Source organism: Vulpes vulpes, chromosome 15 (genome assembly GCF_048418805.1).
Source record: "Vulpes vulpes isolate BD-2025 chromosome 15, VulVul3, whole genome shotgun sequence".
NCBI classification, from domain to species: Eukaryota; Metazoa; Chordata; class Mammalia; order Carnivora; family Canidae; genus Vulpes; species Vulpes vulpes.
Window position 1 is genome coordinate 41056328 of NC_132794.1, and position 17002 is coordinate 41073329.

General features: G+C 45.5%; 1 protein-coding gene across 1 annotated transcript in view; it reads right to left on the bottom strand.

Moving 5' to 3' along the window:
- RYR3 (ryanodine receptor 3) overlaps positions 1–17002 on the bottom strand; it is a 511176-nt gene that overhangs the window by 137769 nt on the left and 356405 nt on the right. Inside the window, exons 39-42 of the mRNA XM_072738189.1 lie at positions 6269–6542; positions 4590–4704; positions 2822–2951; positions 1580–1683 (exon numbers count right to left, since the gene is read on the bottom strand). Coding sequence (XP_072594290.1) covers positions 1580–1683; positions 2822–2951; positions 4590–4704; positions 6269–6542 — 623 coding nt within the window. The remainder of the gene's footprint in view (positions 1–1579; positions 1684–2821; positions 2952–4589; positions 4705–6268; positions 6543–17002) is intronic.

Here is a 17002-nt window from a genome sequence, read left to right on the forward strand (position 1 = left end):
GAGAATCTTAAGCAGGCTCCACACTCAACGCAGGGCCTGATAACAGGGCTGGATCTCATGACCCTGAGGACCATGACCTGAGCTGAAATCAAGAGTCAGACATTTATGTGACTGAGCCACCCAGGCGCCCCCGAATACTGACTCCCTAATTGCAGTTCAATGTATGCGGAGCAGAGTTTGGCTGAAGTCCATCTCACTAGAAGCAGACTGAGAGCGTCCACAGCATTTGTGGGAAAGTATCACACAGTGTACTGCTGGGTGGCAGGACATTTGAGTCTGGGTGTTATTGGGAAGGGGTGGGTCTTGCTTCTGATCCAACCAGTTCTTCTTGTTGAAAGCAGGATGTATTTTCTAAAATACAAGTCATGTTGTTTTGCTTTTCTGCTTAAAACCCTCTGATGGTTTCCATTGCTCTTGGCTCTACAGAGAGGTCCTAAAATAGAACAGGTAAGAGCATGGCCTCTGGAGCCAGACTCTGTTGGATCCTGGCTCTGATGCTTACCAACCCCATGGCACTGAGCACATCAGCTAACCTTTCTGTGCCTCAGTTTCCCCTCCCGTAACGGAGCAGTAACAAAAAAGGCATGTTCTGAGGGTCATGGTCACATGAGTGAATTCACAGTGCAACTGGGCCCACACCGATCATGTAGGAGTATGAACTTCTATCATTGGACGGTATATTAAGTATGGTAGCATCAAGTATCAAGCCCAATTCCTTACCATCCCTCCTCACTCACCAGGTACTCCCCACTCAAGTACCCCATGATCCATCACAGCCACTTTCCCACTTCTCAAGCACACCATGCTCTCCTCATTGAACCTCAAATGTTCCTGGCACACTCTTCTCAGTGCTGTGGCTGCTTGGCTTCTACTCTTCCCTCAGTTCATCACTCTACTGGGTGACCTTCCTGGCCCCCTGGTCAGGGTGAGTGGCTCCTCTCGCATGCACCTCCAGGCCCACTGTTCCGTGGGTGACCCCTTAACTCTCCCTCTAGCCTTTACCACCTCAGTCTTCTTCATACTGAGGGAGTGCATGGTCAATTCTGGCAGCCACCCAGCCAAGAACGCAGCCCCAAAATGAATGGGGAAAGATGCAGGTGGATCAGCCTCTAATCATCACCACCAATGGGAGCATGTTTCAAAATCTCCAGGTGGAGTGGCTCAGTTCTGCCTTATTTGTACACACATTGGATGTGTGGGCCTACTTCATCCATGTACTGATTACACGGTTTTCTGTTGTGTTTCTTTCGTTAGTATCTGAACTTAAAAATTTGATGACATAGAACTTTGTTAGGATCCACAGGTCTCTGGTAGTGTACTCTGTAGACCAAGGAGGCTGGGCCTCCATGTATAAGGAACACAGATATCCAGATATCCATGACTACGAATTTGGCTCCCCCTGCCCATAGGAGATGCTCTGATCCTAAGTACTACCGTTGCCATTTGCTCACTTGTTACCACATTTTCATGGAGCATTGAAGAAGTTCTGGTGGGGACCCAGTCTCTGGTCTGCCTTCCCTTGGCTTGGCTGTGCTACAGGTAAGACAGAGTAAGTGCATTGCCTCCCAGGGCCAGTTACCTTCTCAAGATCTGGTTCCTCCAAGCCCAGCGCTAACTCGTTGTTGTCCATCACAGAGGAAGCTGCCACATCCAGTGGGGTAGATCCTCTCATTGAAGGGGATGCTGAGGAAGGAAGGAAGGATGGGGGCACACGTTTAGTGCCGCGCTGGGGTTGCAGTGCCCACTCACAGCCCACAGAGGGCAGCAAACACAGTAAGCCTGGGTCCCGTCACTGTTCTGAGGGGACCACCAGCCCAGCTTAAGACAGGCTCTAACTGTTATGCTTTTCCCCACACTCATTACTGATTGTGAATATGGACTAAGTTACAATGTCAGTTGACAGAATTAGCCGGGACCATGTATTTTCAAGTACTTTTGTAACATGGTGCTTCTTGGGGGCCCCACTTCAGTGATCGCTGAAAAGGTAGTGATGTCACTTGGCCAACTAAGCTCAAATGACTTGGCCATTTCTAGGGTCACCGCCTAGAATTTAAAGATAGCCTCGGACATCAGTAGCTCATATAGCTACACCAGGTCACCAATGTTGTCTTTGATTTCCCTTTGTTTAGTTCTTAGGCTTGAATTCAGAAAAACTTCTTTCCAAGAGGTTGGGAGTCTGAGGATGCATCAGAACACCCTGAGATTTCAGATTTCATGTGTGTGTACGTGTGTTTGAGTGAATTTCACAAACTTATTTGGTTTTCATCCAGGACAGTGAGTAAGGCATATGCGCTGTGTTGCTTTTCTGGTGGTGCTGATGGATTTACACTGTTTGTCCACAGTTGCTCTTGGCCAACCCATCTTGCAGCCTAGGAGAGCACTGGCTGGTCAGCTGATGGGACAGGTGTGCAGCCCACAAGCCAGCCTGCCAAGAAGGGGGTTGGATCTCCAACCTCGGCCTCATTAGCTCTCCAGTCAGCAGAGTGGGCTGGGGTGGGGAAGTTGTGTCCCCTGACTACATCGACAATCTCAGGCAGGATTTCCTAAGCCATGAGCCACTGGATCCAAGGAAGACAGGGTAAAACTGGTGACTATGCCAACACAAATCTGTCACCAATTCTGGTTGGTAGCAACATCACCATTTAGGCTGGACGGCAGAGACATCACATGGTTATTTCATTTATTTTTAGATCAGGCAAATTTCTTCTTATATTTAAAAATACCTTAGCAGGTACGTAGTTTCTTTACCTTTACCTCCTAAGTGGTCAGCAGAGGGAGCGTCATCTCCAAGCCCAACTGTGGAAGGGATAACATGACATACCTAAGCCAACACTGCTATTCTCCAGCAGGTAACTTAGATGCTCAAACATGGCCTTCTGATTTTGCCGGCTGATTCGGCAGAAATAGCAAAGGAAGCGGCAGCAGCTAGCAACCATTTTTGGAAAAGCAATCTGTAGGAAGAAGGAGGAATTGTCAACGAAAAGAATCTATCAAATCCTTTCTGAAAAGTCTGACTTTAAAGTCTTAGGGTGTACAGTCAATTGACTTCTACCTGTCCATACTGGTGTAAGCTCTGAAGAGTTTGGAAAATGAACTTTCTCCTTACTTCCAGTGTTTTCTAAGACTTATTCACTTATTCCAAGACAGAGAGTGGACACCTGAGAAGAGGCTTCCAAAAATATTGAGAGCTAATCATAGTTCCTGGAAGATCTCTCTTCCAAACAAAAAAGAGGTCAAGCAAGAGTCCCAGACAGCCTCGGATGTCACATGAAATTGCATGACCCTCCATCAGAACACTGCTTTCATCTGGGAAGGGAGTGGACACTCATCAGAGTGGTAAACTCTGATGAGAAAGTTCAGAAAGGGAGATGAGTGGTCGAGACAAATGATGCCCAGTCTCATATCAAACCGGAGCCCTCTGGGTAAAGGCAGGCCCCTAGAGCTGTGGGAGCCTGCTGCGCACTGCCCTCTCACATGGTCGAGCCTTCCCCCAGTTACTTGTGTTTTCTCCCCTGATTACCTCCGTTCTTGATGGCTGCCCTCCAGGGGGCTCCTGTAGCACTTGTAACCCGATTCATAGTATTTAGCACTGAGATGCCACCTTACGTTACTGCTGATTGCACTTGGCTTCTCTCCTTAACAAAGTAATCAGCATCTCTAGAGCCTGGCCACGTCTTAATTTTGATCCAACGACGCTCAATAAATGGTGTCTGTGTTAACCTTGCTCTGGATCCTAGAAAGCCCTGGATTTCCCCTTTAGAATTATGGGGCTGGGGTGCTCTCGAAAGTAAGGCTCTGAAAGCCACACACTACCTGCTTGCTGAGGCACGCGGACATTTGCTCAGGGCTCTTCTGCAGAGAGACCACTGTCTCCAGGGACATAAAGGAAGCAAGTGAGAAGGAATGTGAGCTTGGCTTCTGTTCCATCCACCTGTCAGTACTGGTGGAACCACTTTGCAAATCCTTCATTCCTAGGACACTGGTACTCTGGGCTTTCCAAAACTGGAAAACATCTTCTTATCTCCTGCCTCAGGCCCTAACTCTGAGGAGGACCTCACACAAGTTAGGATAAGTGCCCAGGGAGATCCCCTGATAGTGGGCTTGTTACGGGGGTCTGGCAAGGAAAGCCAATATCCTTGGGAGCTTGGTGCGTGCAGAGGAAACACACGGACTCCTGAGGGAACACTGCCAGCATCATTATTAAGATCCTGCTCCCCCCTTTAGCAGTGTTTTCCTGACCCAGCACAAAATATACCAGGCTGCTCAGTGCAACCCGGAGGAATTCCATCTTGGAAGGCGCGGGGCCGAAGGGTATGGGAAGTAAACCTAGCAGGTGAACAGCCCTGGTGGAACGAGTGGGAAAAGCTCTAAGCTTCAGGAACCAGAGCTCTTATGCTGGCTGGATTCCATTCAGCAGCACTGTCCCGTCCCTTGGCTGTTTCCTGGCTTTATGGGCATCCCTCCCTCTCCCTGGGAAGGAGAACTGAGGCAACGGATGCCAGCCATGTGGCTGTCGCAAGCCCTCACATGCCCCTGCCCAGGGGCCAAGTTCCTGGTTCCTGAGGGCTAGGTTCTCCATGGAGCATTACCTGGGACTTCTCTGCACCCAACACGTTCACCATCACCTCCATCACGGTCTCGTGCATGCCAAGGACTCTCATGAGGTTGGGGTGCTGGTAAAACACCTTATTGTTCATAATGTCTCTACGGTAAGGATCAGACACAGACTTTAGTGCTTGCTTAGATGAGTGCTGTGGAGCTTCAGGGGCGAGGACACACAAATGCACAGACACATCAGGGTTAAGGAATGCAAACGTGACAGCCTGAAAGGTTCTAAGAAGGCACTAGGTCATTCGGGATATATGCGGAGCGCCTTTTTACAGACGATAGGAGTATTTTACGCTCTTTTATTTCTATGAAGTTCTTTCTTTCTTTGAGACATTTCCTTCTAATGACACATTGCACAGTTGTCCCTTTGTCTTTTTGTTTATAATAGTTTTGAGACAGCCCAAATTACTGGACTTCTCTTCCTCCATGTACTCAGGGTCTTCTATTTTTTTTTTTTCCCATTTCTAGTTCTTATAGCTAATTCTCTACTCCAGTTTTCCTAATGATAGGGCTGTATCCGTTTCTTAAAGGCAATTGTATATTAGGTACCTGTGATATTTTGGGACAGCAGTCCTCAAGAAACCAGTGCAATTAACAATGAAATATAAAAAATTATATTCTGAAATCATTCAACATAAATTCACACATAATAAAGCTGCAGGCAAATTAAAATGCAAAAGCAGCATGTGACGTGGCTGTGTAAGCCCTCACAGGTGGTTACTCTGCCTGTACCCTCTTCCCTGGGTGGTGGCAACTATTAAGAGGAGATACCACAAGATTTTATTGCTGCTGTGTCTACTGCAAAGGCTGGGGGAGAAGCTAATTCTGCAGTTTTCTTTTCCCACAAAAGTCTCTTCATTTCCAGTGCATGATTCTTCCTTGGAAATGAATTTGAGGAATGGGTGCATCCCCCCCGCCCCAGCCCAAGGCTCCTCCAAGTCCCTCTTCTGGGCCTTGCTCAGGTGGTGCTCCAGGGTGGTGGGATGGAACATGGAGCAGCAAGGTCACAGTCCCAGTTCTCGCCTGTAATCAGGTAACACTGTGGGGTGGTCAGCTCACGTCTTTGGGCTTTGGTTTTCTCACCCACCAAATGGAATACACCATCTAATTAAAGGGAATCTTTCTGATGTCTAGGATGCTAGCTTTTTGATAGCACAGCTTCTCAGGGAGAGCTGTGCACTGTTGTCACGGGGAAAGGTGCCTTTCAGAACTGACAAAAATGACTCTCCGGGTGAGTCTTGAGCAAAGGGAGGGATCAGCTGACAGTTTCTCAGAGGGAAGTCTCAGAAGAATTCCGGTCAAAAGCTCAAAACATTTCTCTTCTTGTTGAGTTGAACACATGGTCCCTTCCTCCGAATTTTTTTTCATTGCCTTCCTGGGGCTATCTTCTTCAGATATGGACCAAATAACTGCTTTTCTCTAAGACTCCTTTCTACCACTTCTGGCAATGTCCCTTCAGCCCCGTAGCCTGCAGTCCAGTCTCACAGGTTATCAAAGGTGACTGATCCACCAAGAACTTACCCCCTGAGGAGTGAAATCAGGCTGGCAGCACACAGGGATTTCATATGATTGGATTCTGGAACATCTACATAACAAGGTAAACCAGTTTTCCTGCCTGAAGCTCTTCTGAGGGACTTGCAAGGAACTGAGAATGACCTACCCCAGCCCATTGATCATGAGCAGCTCCTCTTCCTTGCCCATCCTGACACTGAGGAGGCAGCGGATCTGGCCCAGGGCAGCCAGCAGATTGATGGTATCGCTCACGGAGGCCTGACTGATGGTATAGGTCTTCCGCAGGGCTTGCAGCAGCTCCCCAATGCTGTCGTACTGCCTCTGCAGGAGGGTGAACATCATCCGGACCAACTCCGCATCCTGGATCTGGTCCTCTTGGGCCCAGCGGATCATGGTCTGTGAGATGAGCTCCTTCAAGGTTGCTGGAAGGACAACAGGGAGGACCAGTACTGTGGCTGGCAAGGCTCAGGAAGAGCTGTGTGCCTCAGCCACCCCACTTGAAAATGACACAACATCAGTGGTCAGGGGTAAAGCATTCTTTTCCTGAGGGTGGAATATGGCATGCAGAGAAGTGAAACACATCACAGCACATAGATGTGGGCCACACTGCAAGGAAAGAATATCACAGTCTTGAACTGAGGGTACAAAATAGTTTATTTTGACTAAACGACATTTGAACCGATACTGGAGATAGAAGACCGAGTAAGACACCTGTCCTTGTCTTCAGGCTGCTCACAAACCAGTTCTTTACATTTTCACTTGATTTTATAAAACAATTTTGTCTATATTTGATAACACAGTATAATCAATACTAAAATGCGCAAGCGCCACGGGACAGAGTAGGTAGTAATTATTTGGGGTCAGGGTGGGGGCAAAGGCATGAGAAGGTGGCACTGGTCACTGGCCCTCTAGAGTCAAGTTGATAGTAAGCACTGGATTTTCTCTACCACGGATACTGTTCCCCAAGTGCTTTATATATACCACGTACCACGAACTGGATAAGCCATGCCACTGACTCAGTAATTCTAGGAGATATTTTGGTTGACATACACATAAAACTATGTTAGGAGACGGAGTGACGTGGACGGAGAACGTTCTATTAGGTCTGCAGACTCTGCAGACTCTGCACTGGGACTGCTGGACATCATCCCCACTGAACTGTGTTGCCCTGATCTTTGGCAGGGGTCAGCTAACACTGCATCATGACCACTTTCACAAGCATCAGCAGAAAAGCCAGGATGGTTTTGAATTCAGACGCGATCGGGGCTTATGCTGGGTGCACAGAAATACTACTGGCCACACTGTAGAGGAGAGGTCACCGAAGTGGGGTGCAATCAGCTACGGGACCTTTGGAGTTTGGAGCAAGTGGCTTCTGTAAAGTGCCGACCGGCATTGGTGTGGGAGGACGGTCAGGAGGGGGAGGCAGGTCTCAGGTGGAGGACAGGGTGAAAGCGGGCTCACTAGAATGGCTGGGAGGGTGCTGCTCACCCCTCCCCATGTCTCTCAAATACACACTTCCAGAAAATGCCACTGTAGGCGTGAGAATGCTGCTTGTAAATCACAACTGCCTCCAAGTCTGGCCTCTGCCTATCACATTCCCACAAGGTATGGTAGACCCAAGATCCTTAATCCAGACCTGGTGATAAAGGCCAAGCTTAGAGGACAATGACGGTCACTCAGGGCATCAGTGAAGAGATGGGGACTAGGCACAGATGGATGCGTCTGGTAGCCGGTGCCAACCCCAGTAGTCTAGTTCTCTAGCTCCATGTCATATGTGGCAGATTTCTGCTCTACATACACTCTTGGCTCATCACAAGGATATGAAAATAGAACTTGGTTACCAAAGCTTCAAGGAGATCTGGAAGGAAAAGATGAATGTGACTTACTGCTGGGTCTATCAACCCTGTGGGTGCCATAGGTTCAGATTGGTTGGGGGGGGGGGAGGCTGCAAAACTTACAAAAGGGTCCCCAGAGAAGGGAGAGGCAATGTCAGAAGATGTTCCTAAGAGACCTCGCCAAGCAGGGATTGCTGACTGTTAGGTTACGTAGTGTCTCCATCCTTTGGGGCAAAATCTGTTATTGTTGGGCCGGGCTGGGCTCCTGTCAGGAACCTGTTTCCTCACTGACAAAGTGTAAGAGCTCCTATTTCTCCCAGTTCACAGGCACAGTGAGGAATGAAGGCATGACAAAACCATACAACAGACACTCCCAGACCCACTGTTAAGTTTTCTAGTCCTATACGTACAATCCCCTGAGGCCTATGTCATGACCTGAAAGAACGATGGTTTTCTCCACTAACAACCAAGTTCTCTGCCAAGATAATAACACATCACAGTTCCTGCAACAGATGACAAGAAACAACCAGAACTGTCAGCCAGCTCAAGGACCATCCTCTCACCAACAGGGAGTTTACAGAGACATAAGGAAACCACCTAAATATTAGTTTTCCCTTGACCTGGCTTTCAGATTAGTTCAGGATTTGGGTGAGCTCTTAGCCACACACTGACGTCATAATCCAAATCAGCATTTACAGAGAAGGGAACACTCACAGCAAAACACGTCTTGAGAAGGCACATGTGAAAGGAGACAGCCCTTTCCTTCCCTGAGAAAGGGGAGCAGGAAGCACCAGAGTTCTCTGTCCAGGCCAGCCTTCCAGTAAGTGTGAGGGAACGGGATAAACAATTACGTGTGGGTCATCAAGTGGAAGCTCAGGTAAAAAAGAAAACATGGCCCTAAGACCCTGACAAAGCAAGCAAGAGTCAGGGTGGTGTTATAGATGGACAGAGGTCATTCTGTGGAAGGGATGGCATGTAAGGCCTTTCTCATAGGACAGGGTCTCAAAATTCGAGATGGAGGTCCAGAAACTGAGAGAGAGAATAACTGTGGAAAGAAAGAAGACTGGGGAGAGATGGCAGGGGAGGAAATATTCCCAAGAGCTCTGAAAGCACAGTGTATTTTGTGGCCTGACATACACTTAGACCTAGCACCCACCCAGCAAACCTAGGCTGAATCAATGAATTTCTCATGCTCTGGACACCCTGAGACTGAGAAAACGGTGCTTCACACCCGTGGCAGCAATGCTTTTGAAAATTCCTCAAATTTTAATTAGCCCCCACGAAACAGCAGCAGGGTGGCATAAATTTACCAGGGTCCAGAGGTTTAAAAAATAATATGTTTTCTGGAATGTGGTAGGCTCTCCATATACCTGTACAGCTGAGGATTAAAATAATTAATGCATAGAACCACGTCTGGCACATATTATGAGCTTAAAAAGGTTAACTATTCTACTATCTATACCAGGAGTTGTAAAAGTGTGGTTCCCAGACCCTTAGGGATCCCAGGTCCTTTAGGTGGTTTGTGAGGCCAGACATGTCTCCATAATAATCCTAAGTTGTTCTTTGCCTTTTTCACAGTGTCAACAGCTGGCCTGATGGTGCAGATGCAATGTGGGTGAAACTGGCGGTGCCTCAGAGTGAATTAGGTAGTAGAACAAAACACCAAACGTTACCACCGTATCCCCAAGATGCCCAGTTTCACATAAGAATGTCCCACATGAAATATAAAAATTATTAATTTTATTAATAATAAACTCTTGAGTATGCCTCTTTCTAATCTTACATGGGATAAAGAGGGAAGCATGCCTACAACACTTCTGCTGCAAAGGGGAGGACAGAGGATTTTGTGAGAAATGCTGGCTGGAGTCGTGTGCTACACTGGCTGCTCATTTCATGGATGCTATTTTTAGTTAAAAGAACACAGACAAGCCAGGCTGCTTCATCAGACTTGGGTGAATGACAGACGTGTTCTTATAAATGAAAGAAGCAAGCTCTTCACTTCAAGGAAAACAACGGATAGTATCTGTTGCCAGTAATATAACTTGAGCTTTCAAGTGAAAAATTAGAATTTTAGAAAATGTTTATCGGCCACAGTGAGTTTGACAGCTTCCCAGTACTTAAAGACTTTCTGATTAAATTGTTGATGTTAACAAGTGCGATTTCTAAAATATTTTACAATGAAATATGTCAACATTTGGAAGTGCTGCATTAATTGGTGAGACAACACTTTCCCAATGACCAAAGCCTTATGTTACAAGAACATTCAAGAAAGGGGAACACTGTTGTACTGTTGGTGGGAATGGGAACTGGTACAGCCACACTGGAAAACTGTGTGGAGGTTCCTCAAAGAGTTAAAAATAGAGCCACCCTACGACCCAGCAATTGCTGGGCACAGAGAGGGAGGCATGGCTGGGGATTTACCCTAAAGATACAGATGCAGTGAAACGCCGGGACACCTGCACCCCGATGTTCATAGCAGCAATGTCCACAATAGCCAAACTGTGGAAGGAGCCTCGGTGTCCATCAAAGATGAATGGATAAAGATGTGGTTTATGTATACAATGGACTATTACCCACTAGAAATGACGAATACCCACCATTTGGTTTGACGTGGATGGAACTGGAGGGTATTATGCTGAGTGAATGAAGTAAGTCAGTTGAAGGACAATCATCACATGGTTTCGCTCATATGGGGAATAAAATAGTGAAAGGGATTATAAGGGAAAGGAGGGGAACTGAGTGGGAAAAATCAGAGAGGCAGACAAACCATGAGAGACTCCTGACTCTGGGAAACAAACAAGGGTAGTGGCAGGGGAGGTGGGTGAGGGATTGGGGTAACTGGGTGATGGGCACTGAGGGGGGACTTGACGGGATGAGCCCTGGGTGTTATACTGTATGCTGGCAAATCAAACTCCAATAAAAATTTTTTAAAAAGACCCATTCAAATGGAAGACAGACCAATGAGTTTTTATATAACCAGGTACAAAAATTTCTTAATGTGGTTTCAGATACTACCTGGCAATGAACTTTTGAAAAACTACTACTGGTTGAGTTTTGATATAGTATCAAAGAAGAAAAAGCATAATTACCTGAAGAGGTTATAAAAACACTCTTCCCCTTTCCAACTATGTATCTCTTTGAGACCAGTTTCCTTCCTATTTTTTAGAAGAACCCAGCTACTTTCTATTAAGTCAGGCTTTTGAAATTCATAAAAATGCAAAAACAATGTCACTCATCTCATTATTTTTGCTTTGTTTTGAAAAATTTAGTCACTTCTCACAGAAGGAGAAGTATATCATTCATATAACATGTAATGGGGTTTGTTATTTTTAAATGAATTCAATATTTTGAAAATTTCTCAGTTTTAAATTCCAATTCAGTAATATTGATATATTCCACATAAGCTAAAGTTTTTGGAGGTCTTTGATTATTTTTAAGAGGGCAAAAGGGGTCTCGAGACCAAAAGGTCTGAGAAGCGCTGATTTATACAAAAGGGTCTAAAGGCTGAGGTGATGGCCATGACCAGGAAGCAAAGCTTTCCCTCCCCCTAAGATGGAACCCTGTTCCATGGGGCTGTGTGATTCCAATCAGGTCGCGGACATCTGAGCTTGGAAGGCTACAGCTTAGGAACCTGTCTGTGTGTGTTTCTGAATGGAAGGTAGACTAAAAGCGAGAGTGTAAGATGAGTAAGACATCTTACACTGAGAAATAAAATGAGGATTAAAGAAGCATTATTTTGAAAATGGATCCTGGCTGCCAGGAAGGACCCCAGCCACTGTTCCCTCATCACCCAGGGGGACTCCCTGCCACACTAGAGGGCTCTAGGTGCTTTCCTCTTTATATCAATTTGGGTATAAGCTCAGTCACCTTCAGAGCAAAGAGGGGGGCAGGTGGCTTTCACCCCTAGGCTGAATGGCTTTGTTGGGCCTGCTTGCAGCCAGTGAAATTGGGCACACAGAGAAGTGGGCACAGAGAGGGAGGCACTAAATTCTTTGTCCCACGGTAGCTGATCCTTCAGCAGTGATGCTACTCTGATTAATGCTGGAAACCAGGGCTGTTGCCTACAGGAGGCTTTGTTTTGCAGTCACCATGTATCCAGGCCCCTGGACAAATGTCATTCATAAGTTCCTACTATCCTCATCTGAGTAGCTGAGTTAGCTCCAGTCCTGTCCACCCTGAACTGAGCTAACTAATCGAATGGTTAACGCTGAGGTCAGTAGTCGTTGTGAAGCTATTTCAAGACACAAAGATTATCTGTCGTAGCTTAGCTGGGGAAGCGAAATACACACCCGTGAGGCATTTAATGAGAAGGCAAATGTAAGATAGCTGGTAAAACCGTGCTATCCAAGACATTTAGGAAATAATTCATAAGGAGGTACAACTTTTCTAGTAATACAGAAATTCAAAAGAAATTAGACAAATGATCAGATCTTCTAGCCTTACATATTTTCCCAGTGGGTCCTCCATCTAAAGCTCTTGATATTTCTTGAAGAGGTCCATATTGTACAGAGACGAAAGAAGCAGGGAAAAAGCAGCTGTCTCATGAAGTTAAGAGGGGCCCTCCTGGGCATGGATGAGATGACCTGATGGGAGAGACACCTTTCTTTGTTACTGGCTGCTTGGAAGGCCATATTCTTTCAAGAGCTGATTCACACAGGCAGTCCCTGTAGTAGTAAATACTTTTACATTTCTCTGGTATCACTGGTGGAATGCTGACAAATTTGGTAGGATTTTCAAACAGCAAAGGGAGTCAATTCTTGAGATACATTTGAACCTCTTTCATAACCACACATCTATTAAGAGCAGTTACAGCTAAATACTGATTTCAGTTCTGCTGCTTTTCTAAGTTCCTCTTTGGAAATGCTGCCCTTTAATGACCAAAAAGGCACTTCACTGTGCATAAGAAACATGACTCTGGAGGGAGAAAGACTCCAGGAGAAAGGTCAGGGTGGGGTGGGGAGGTTAACTCTATAGTTGGCTGTAATATATGGCCTTGTTTTACTCCCTGTGACCCCCACACACATACACGCACACGTGTCTAATAACCCCACCCATATCCCCCACCACACATGATAAGCTTGTTTTCAGTCTTTGCCACAGTTCTAGGATTTCCATCCACTGATTTGCCTGTTTCAAGAAGATCCTGTCAAGTGCACTAGATGGTGTAGCTTGTGAGGTTTTTAAAAAGCTGTAGTGTTGGTTTGTGTTTTTTTAAGATTTTATTTATTTATTCATGAGAGACACACAGAGAGAGGCAGAGACACAGGCAGAGGGAGAAGCAGGCTCCATGCAGGGAGCCCGATGTGGGATCCATCCCAAGACCCCGGGGTCACGCCTTGAGGCTCAATAACTGAGCCACCCAAGGCACCCACACTATAGTGTTTTGTTTCAAAAAGCAAAAAAGATGTGTGATCAAGCATTTGTTTTCTGATGAAAAAGGAATCAAAGAACACAATGTCTTAGTGAAGCCAGTCATGTACACGTGGTTCCCTTGATAATTACAAATGGCTTCACTTAAGAAATTATTATTAACGTTCGAACTTGCTGCACTTTTGCAATTAGTGTAATTAGGGATAGTCACATTTAGGCAATATATCAAACGCATGATCTAGAAACTGCATTTTAAGTCATTGTTTAGGCTAATTCAGAAAGGAAGTATTTTTAAGGTACTGTCTTGTGTAAGGAAACATGATCCCTGAAAGCTACTGTAAAAGAAAAATAGCTACTTCACTGCTTGATTTCTGGAGTAGCCAGACATCACAGATGAGAAGAGAGGGCTGGAAGTGTCCTTACAGTTAACCTTAGTACATGGGTTTGTGGGCTCAGGTATTGTTCATTGTTGAGTTATTTACTTCCTTTCACTTGTCATTTTGTAACCTGCTACTGATCCTCAGACCCCAAGCCTACGTTCTGTGACTCTTACAAGAAAGTTCTCCAAAGTGACCCCCTATACTTGGTAAAACTCTTTTCCAAATGGTCAAATTACCAGCTTTGCAGTGGTGACCGAAATAAGAAAAAAGCCATCTCTTCTCATGGTGCGGGTTTACAGTTTTAGGCTGCTGGGGTCTGGAAAGAATTTTTCCTTTTCATCCCTACATTTAGATTACAGTCCAAGTGGCCATCGTGCACCAAAATACAAGTTAATACCAAAGAGCGAATGTTGGCCACTGGCAAACCAAGTCCCTGAAGCTTACAGATTCCCAACCAATGCTGGTGTTAAAGTTCTGTGAGCGTGCTCCTATATTTGGGTCAGTTTTGGAAGAAAAAAGTCTTTCAATTACACTGACAAGTGGAGCAAACAAAACTGCACTGTACTTAGGTTAAACTTAGAAAGCAATTTATAATGCTCAGACTTACAATGGTAAAAGAAAAATAATTATGTGCATCTGAATTATGTACGCTTATTTTTAAATTCTAGGTGATTAAAAAGTCAGCTTGTCGTAGGCTGTCAATGCTCTGGAGGCATTAACAAATGGTTGATCATTTCCAAGTATAAAGAATCGGTTGTTTTGACCTCTGCTTTCTTCCTCCCTGTGGTGGGCTGAATAATGACCCCCCTTCTCCTCCTCCCAATTTTTAGAACCTGTGAACATGTTACCTTATATAGCAAAAGGCACTCTGCCTTTATGATTAAATTAAGGATCTTGAGATGGGAGGATTATCCTGAATTATCCAGATGAGCTCAAGATAATCCTAAGACTTCTTCTAAGAGGGAAGTAGGAAGGTCAGAGTCTGAGAAGGAGATGTGTTGACAGAAGCAGAGGTGGGACCGGTACCATTCCTGGAAGGAGCTACTAGTCACAGAATGCAGGAGGCCTTTGGAACCTGGCAAATGCAAGAAACGGGTTCTCCCCTAGAGCCTCCAGAAGGAAGGCGAGACTACTAAACCCATTTTAGACTTGTGACCTCCAGAGCTGGGGGATAATCGATTTGTATTGTTTGAAGGCACTAAGTTTATGGTAATTTGTTGCAGCATCGACAGAAAACTAATATGCTGTCACAGGTAGAAGAGCCCCAGTTTAGGATACTCGAGGCTGCGGGTGAAACTGGAGAGGCCCTGCTAGCAAGCTGCTATGGGAGAGTTCACAGATCCTCCAAGACGTCCAGTTCTAAGTTTTTGTTGAGGCAACTGGAGTGACAAGGCTGCTGACACTCTGATGTCTGGTCGGATCTGGCCCAGAGCTTGTGTCAAAACCAGAACAATGTTAAATGCGGGAAGCGCCACTTGCACAACTGCTGTGGACCCTTGGATAGTGTACCCAGAGTGCAGAGAGCCTGTTTGCTAGTTCCCATAACACAGCTTTTTGGCCTGTACTTCCTTCTGGACATAGAGAGCTAGAACTGCTGGCATTTCAACAGTAACCATCAAGTAATGGGAGCTAAAGATGATAGCCATCAGGGCATGAGGAACATTCCTAACTGCATATCAAGAATCCATTGGCTTAAAAAAATCCATTGGCTGTTTCCTCCTTCCTAACAGAACTGATTTTGTATCGATATCTGCCTGTGTCTTATGGCCCATGAAAACCGACCCAACCCCACTTCGCAGGTCGGCTCTGCTGATATAAGTCAACCAGCACAGTTTATTTTCTAGGTCATCCTCAACAATTTATGAGTTGGCCTATGACCGAGTTCTTCAATCAAAGGTGATCTCAGGATCCTTGTCTTGAATACCAGGGCAGGAGAACTTTTCCCTTGGACACTGTAGCATGTAGATGTGAGGCCTAGAACTGCAGCCACCATCCTGCCACCAGCCTGAAGGCAAAGCTAGAATGTGGATGACTGGGGACACTGAGCACAGCTGTGGGATCAGCTCAACCCAGTGGCTGGCTCCATCTCTAACTGCCAGGTATGCTCGTCAGTGAAGTCTTTTATTGGCTCACTCTATCTGAGTTGGATTTTCTGTTCTTTTTTCCTGAAAGCATCTGAAATGATAAAGGTGGAGATAAAGTTCTTCTGACCTATACTTTGTATATTCATTTTAGAAGCTGGAAGGTATACAAACTTCTAGGTACTGGAATATTAAACTGAGCACTATTTTATTGAATCCTTAGACTCCCTGCCCCCATGGGTAGGAATATCATTATACCCTTTTATAGATCAGGAAACTGAAACATGCGGAGGTTAAGAAACTGGCCTAACATCATAATCAGTAAATGGTAGAGTTGGGACCCAAACCTTATCTGCTGGAATCTAAACTCATCTACTTTTCCAGCTGAGAGTTGCTTACTTTCTTTCACTTCACAAAATCCTGAAAAAGTTATCCTTATTAATGCTTTAAATTTATATTATACTGTGTGGATGCTGTCTTAAACAATAAAGCAGATTCAGAAATAAACCCTGAAAATCACAAAGCTTTGGCTCTTTTTTCTAGCTGGCCCTGAGCTAGGAAAATTATTCTACATTTCCAGAGTCTTGATTTTTTTTCCCACTAATAAAATCAAGTTAGCAAAATAAAATTCATGTTGAAGGAGATGAACGTAAGGACAATGGGGTGACAAGAGTGCTGACTGCTTTGTTTCCGTTGTGTGACCTTGGCCAAGTTGCTTTCCCTCTCTGGGTCTCTATCCACTTCTACCAAGATGCGATGGCCTAACACTCGAGAATTCCGTATCTACCCGACCTGTGGAGCTCTGGAAAGGGTTGTACCAATTTATTCAGTTGGCAAATGAACATCTAAGCTCCACCAGGTTAAAGTAGTGAGCGCCATGAATCACCCCCCCCCACCTTGTAATGCCCATTAGCCCTATCCACCCAGATTGCTACTACCCAGGTTGCTTTTACTAATAGTAAAACTGGAGATCAAAGAAAATCTTGAAAAATCAGATTTTTGAAACAAAATCTTAAAATCTAGTGGTCGCTGACCACAGTGAGGGGCCACTGTCGAGATATCACCCCACGCCACTCAACATTCACGTGGGAGAGATGGGCAGGGGTGACTTGATGGCTTTTTTGATGACTGTCCTGATTGCTGACAGATAAGGGACCCTTCCCCTGTTGGGGTCAGATGGCACAATAGCTGCCTCTTGATTTAGTGGTGAGAGTTA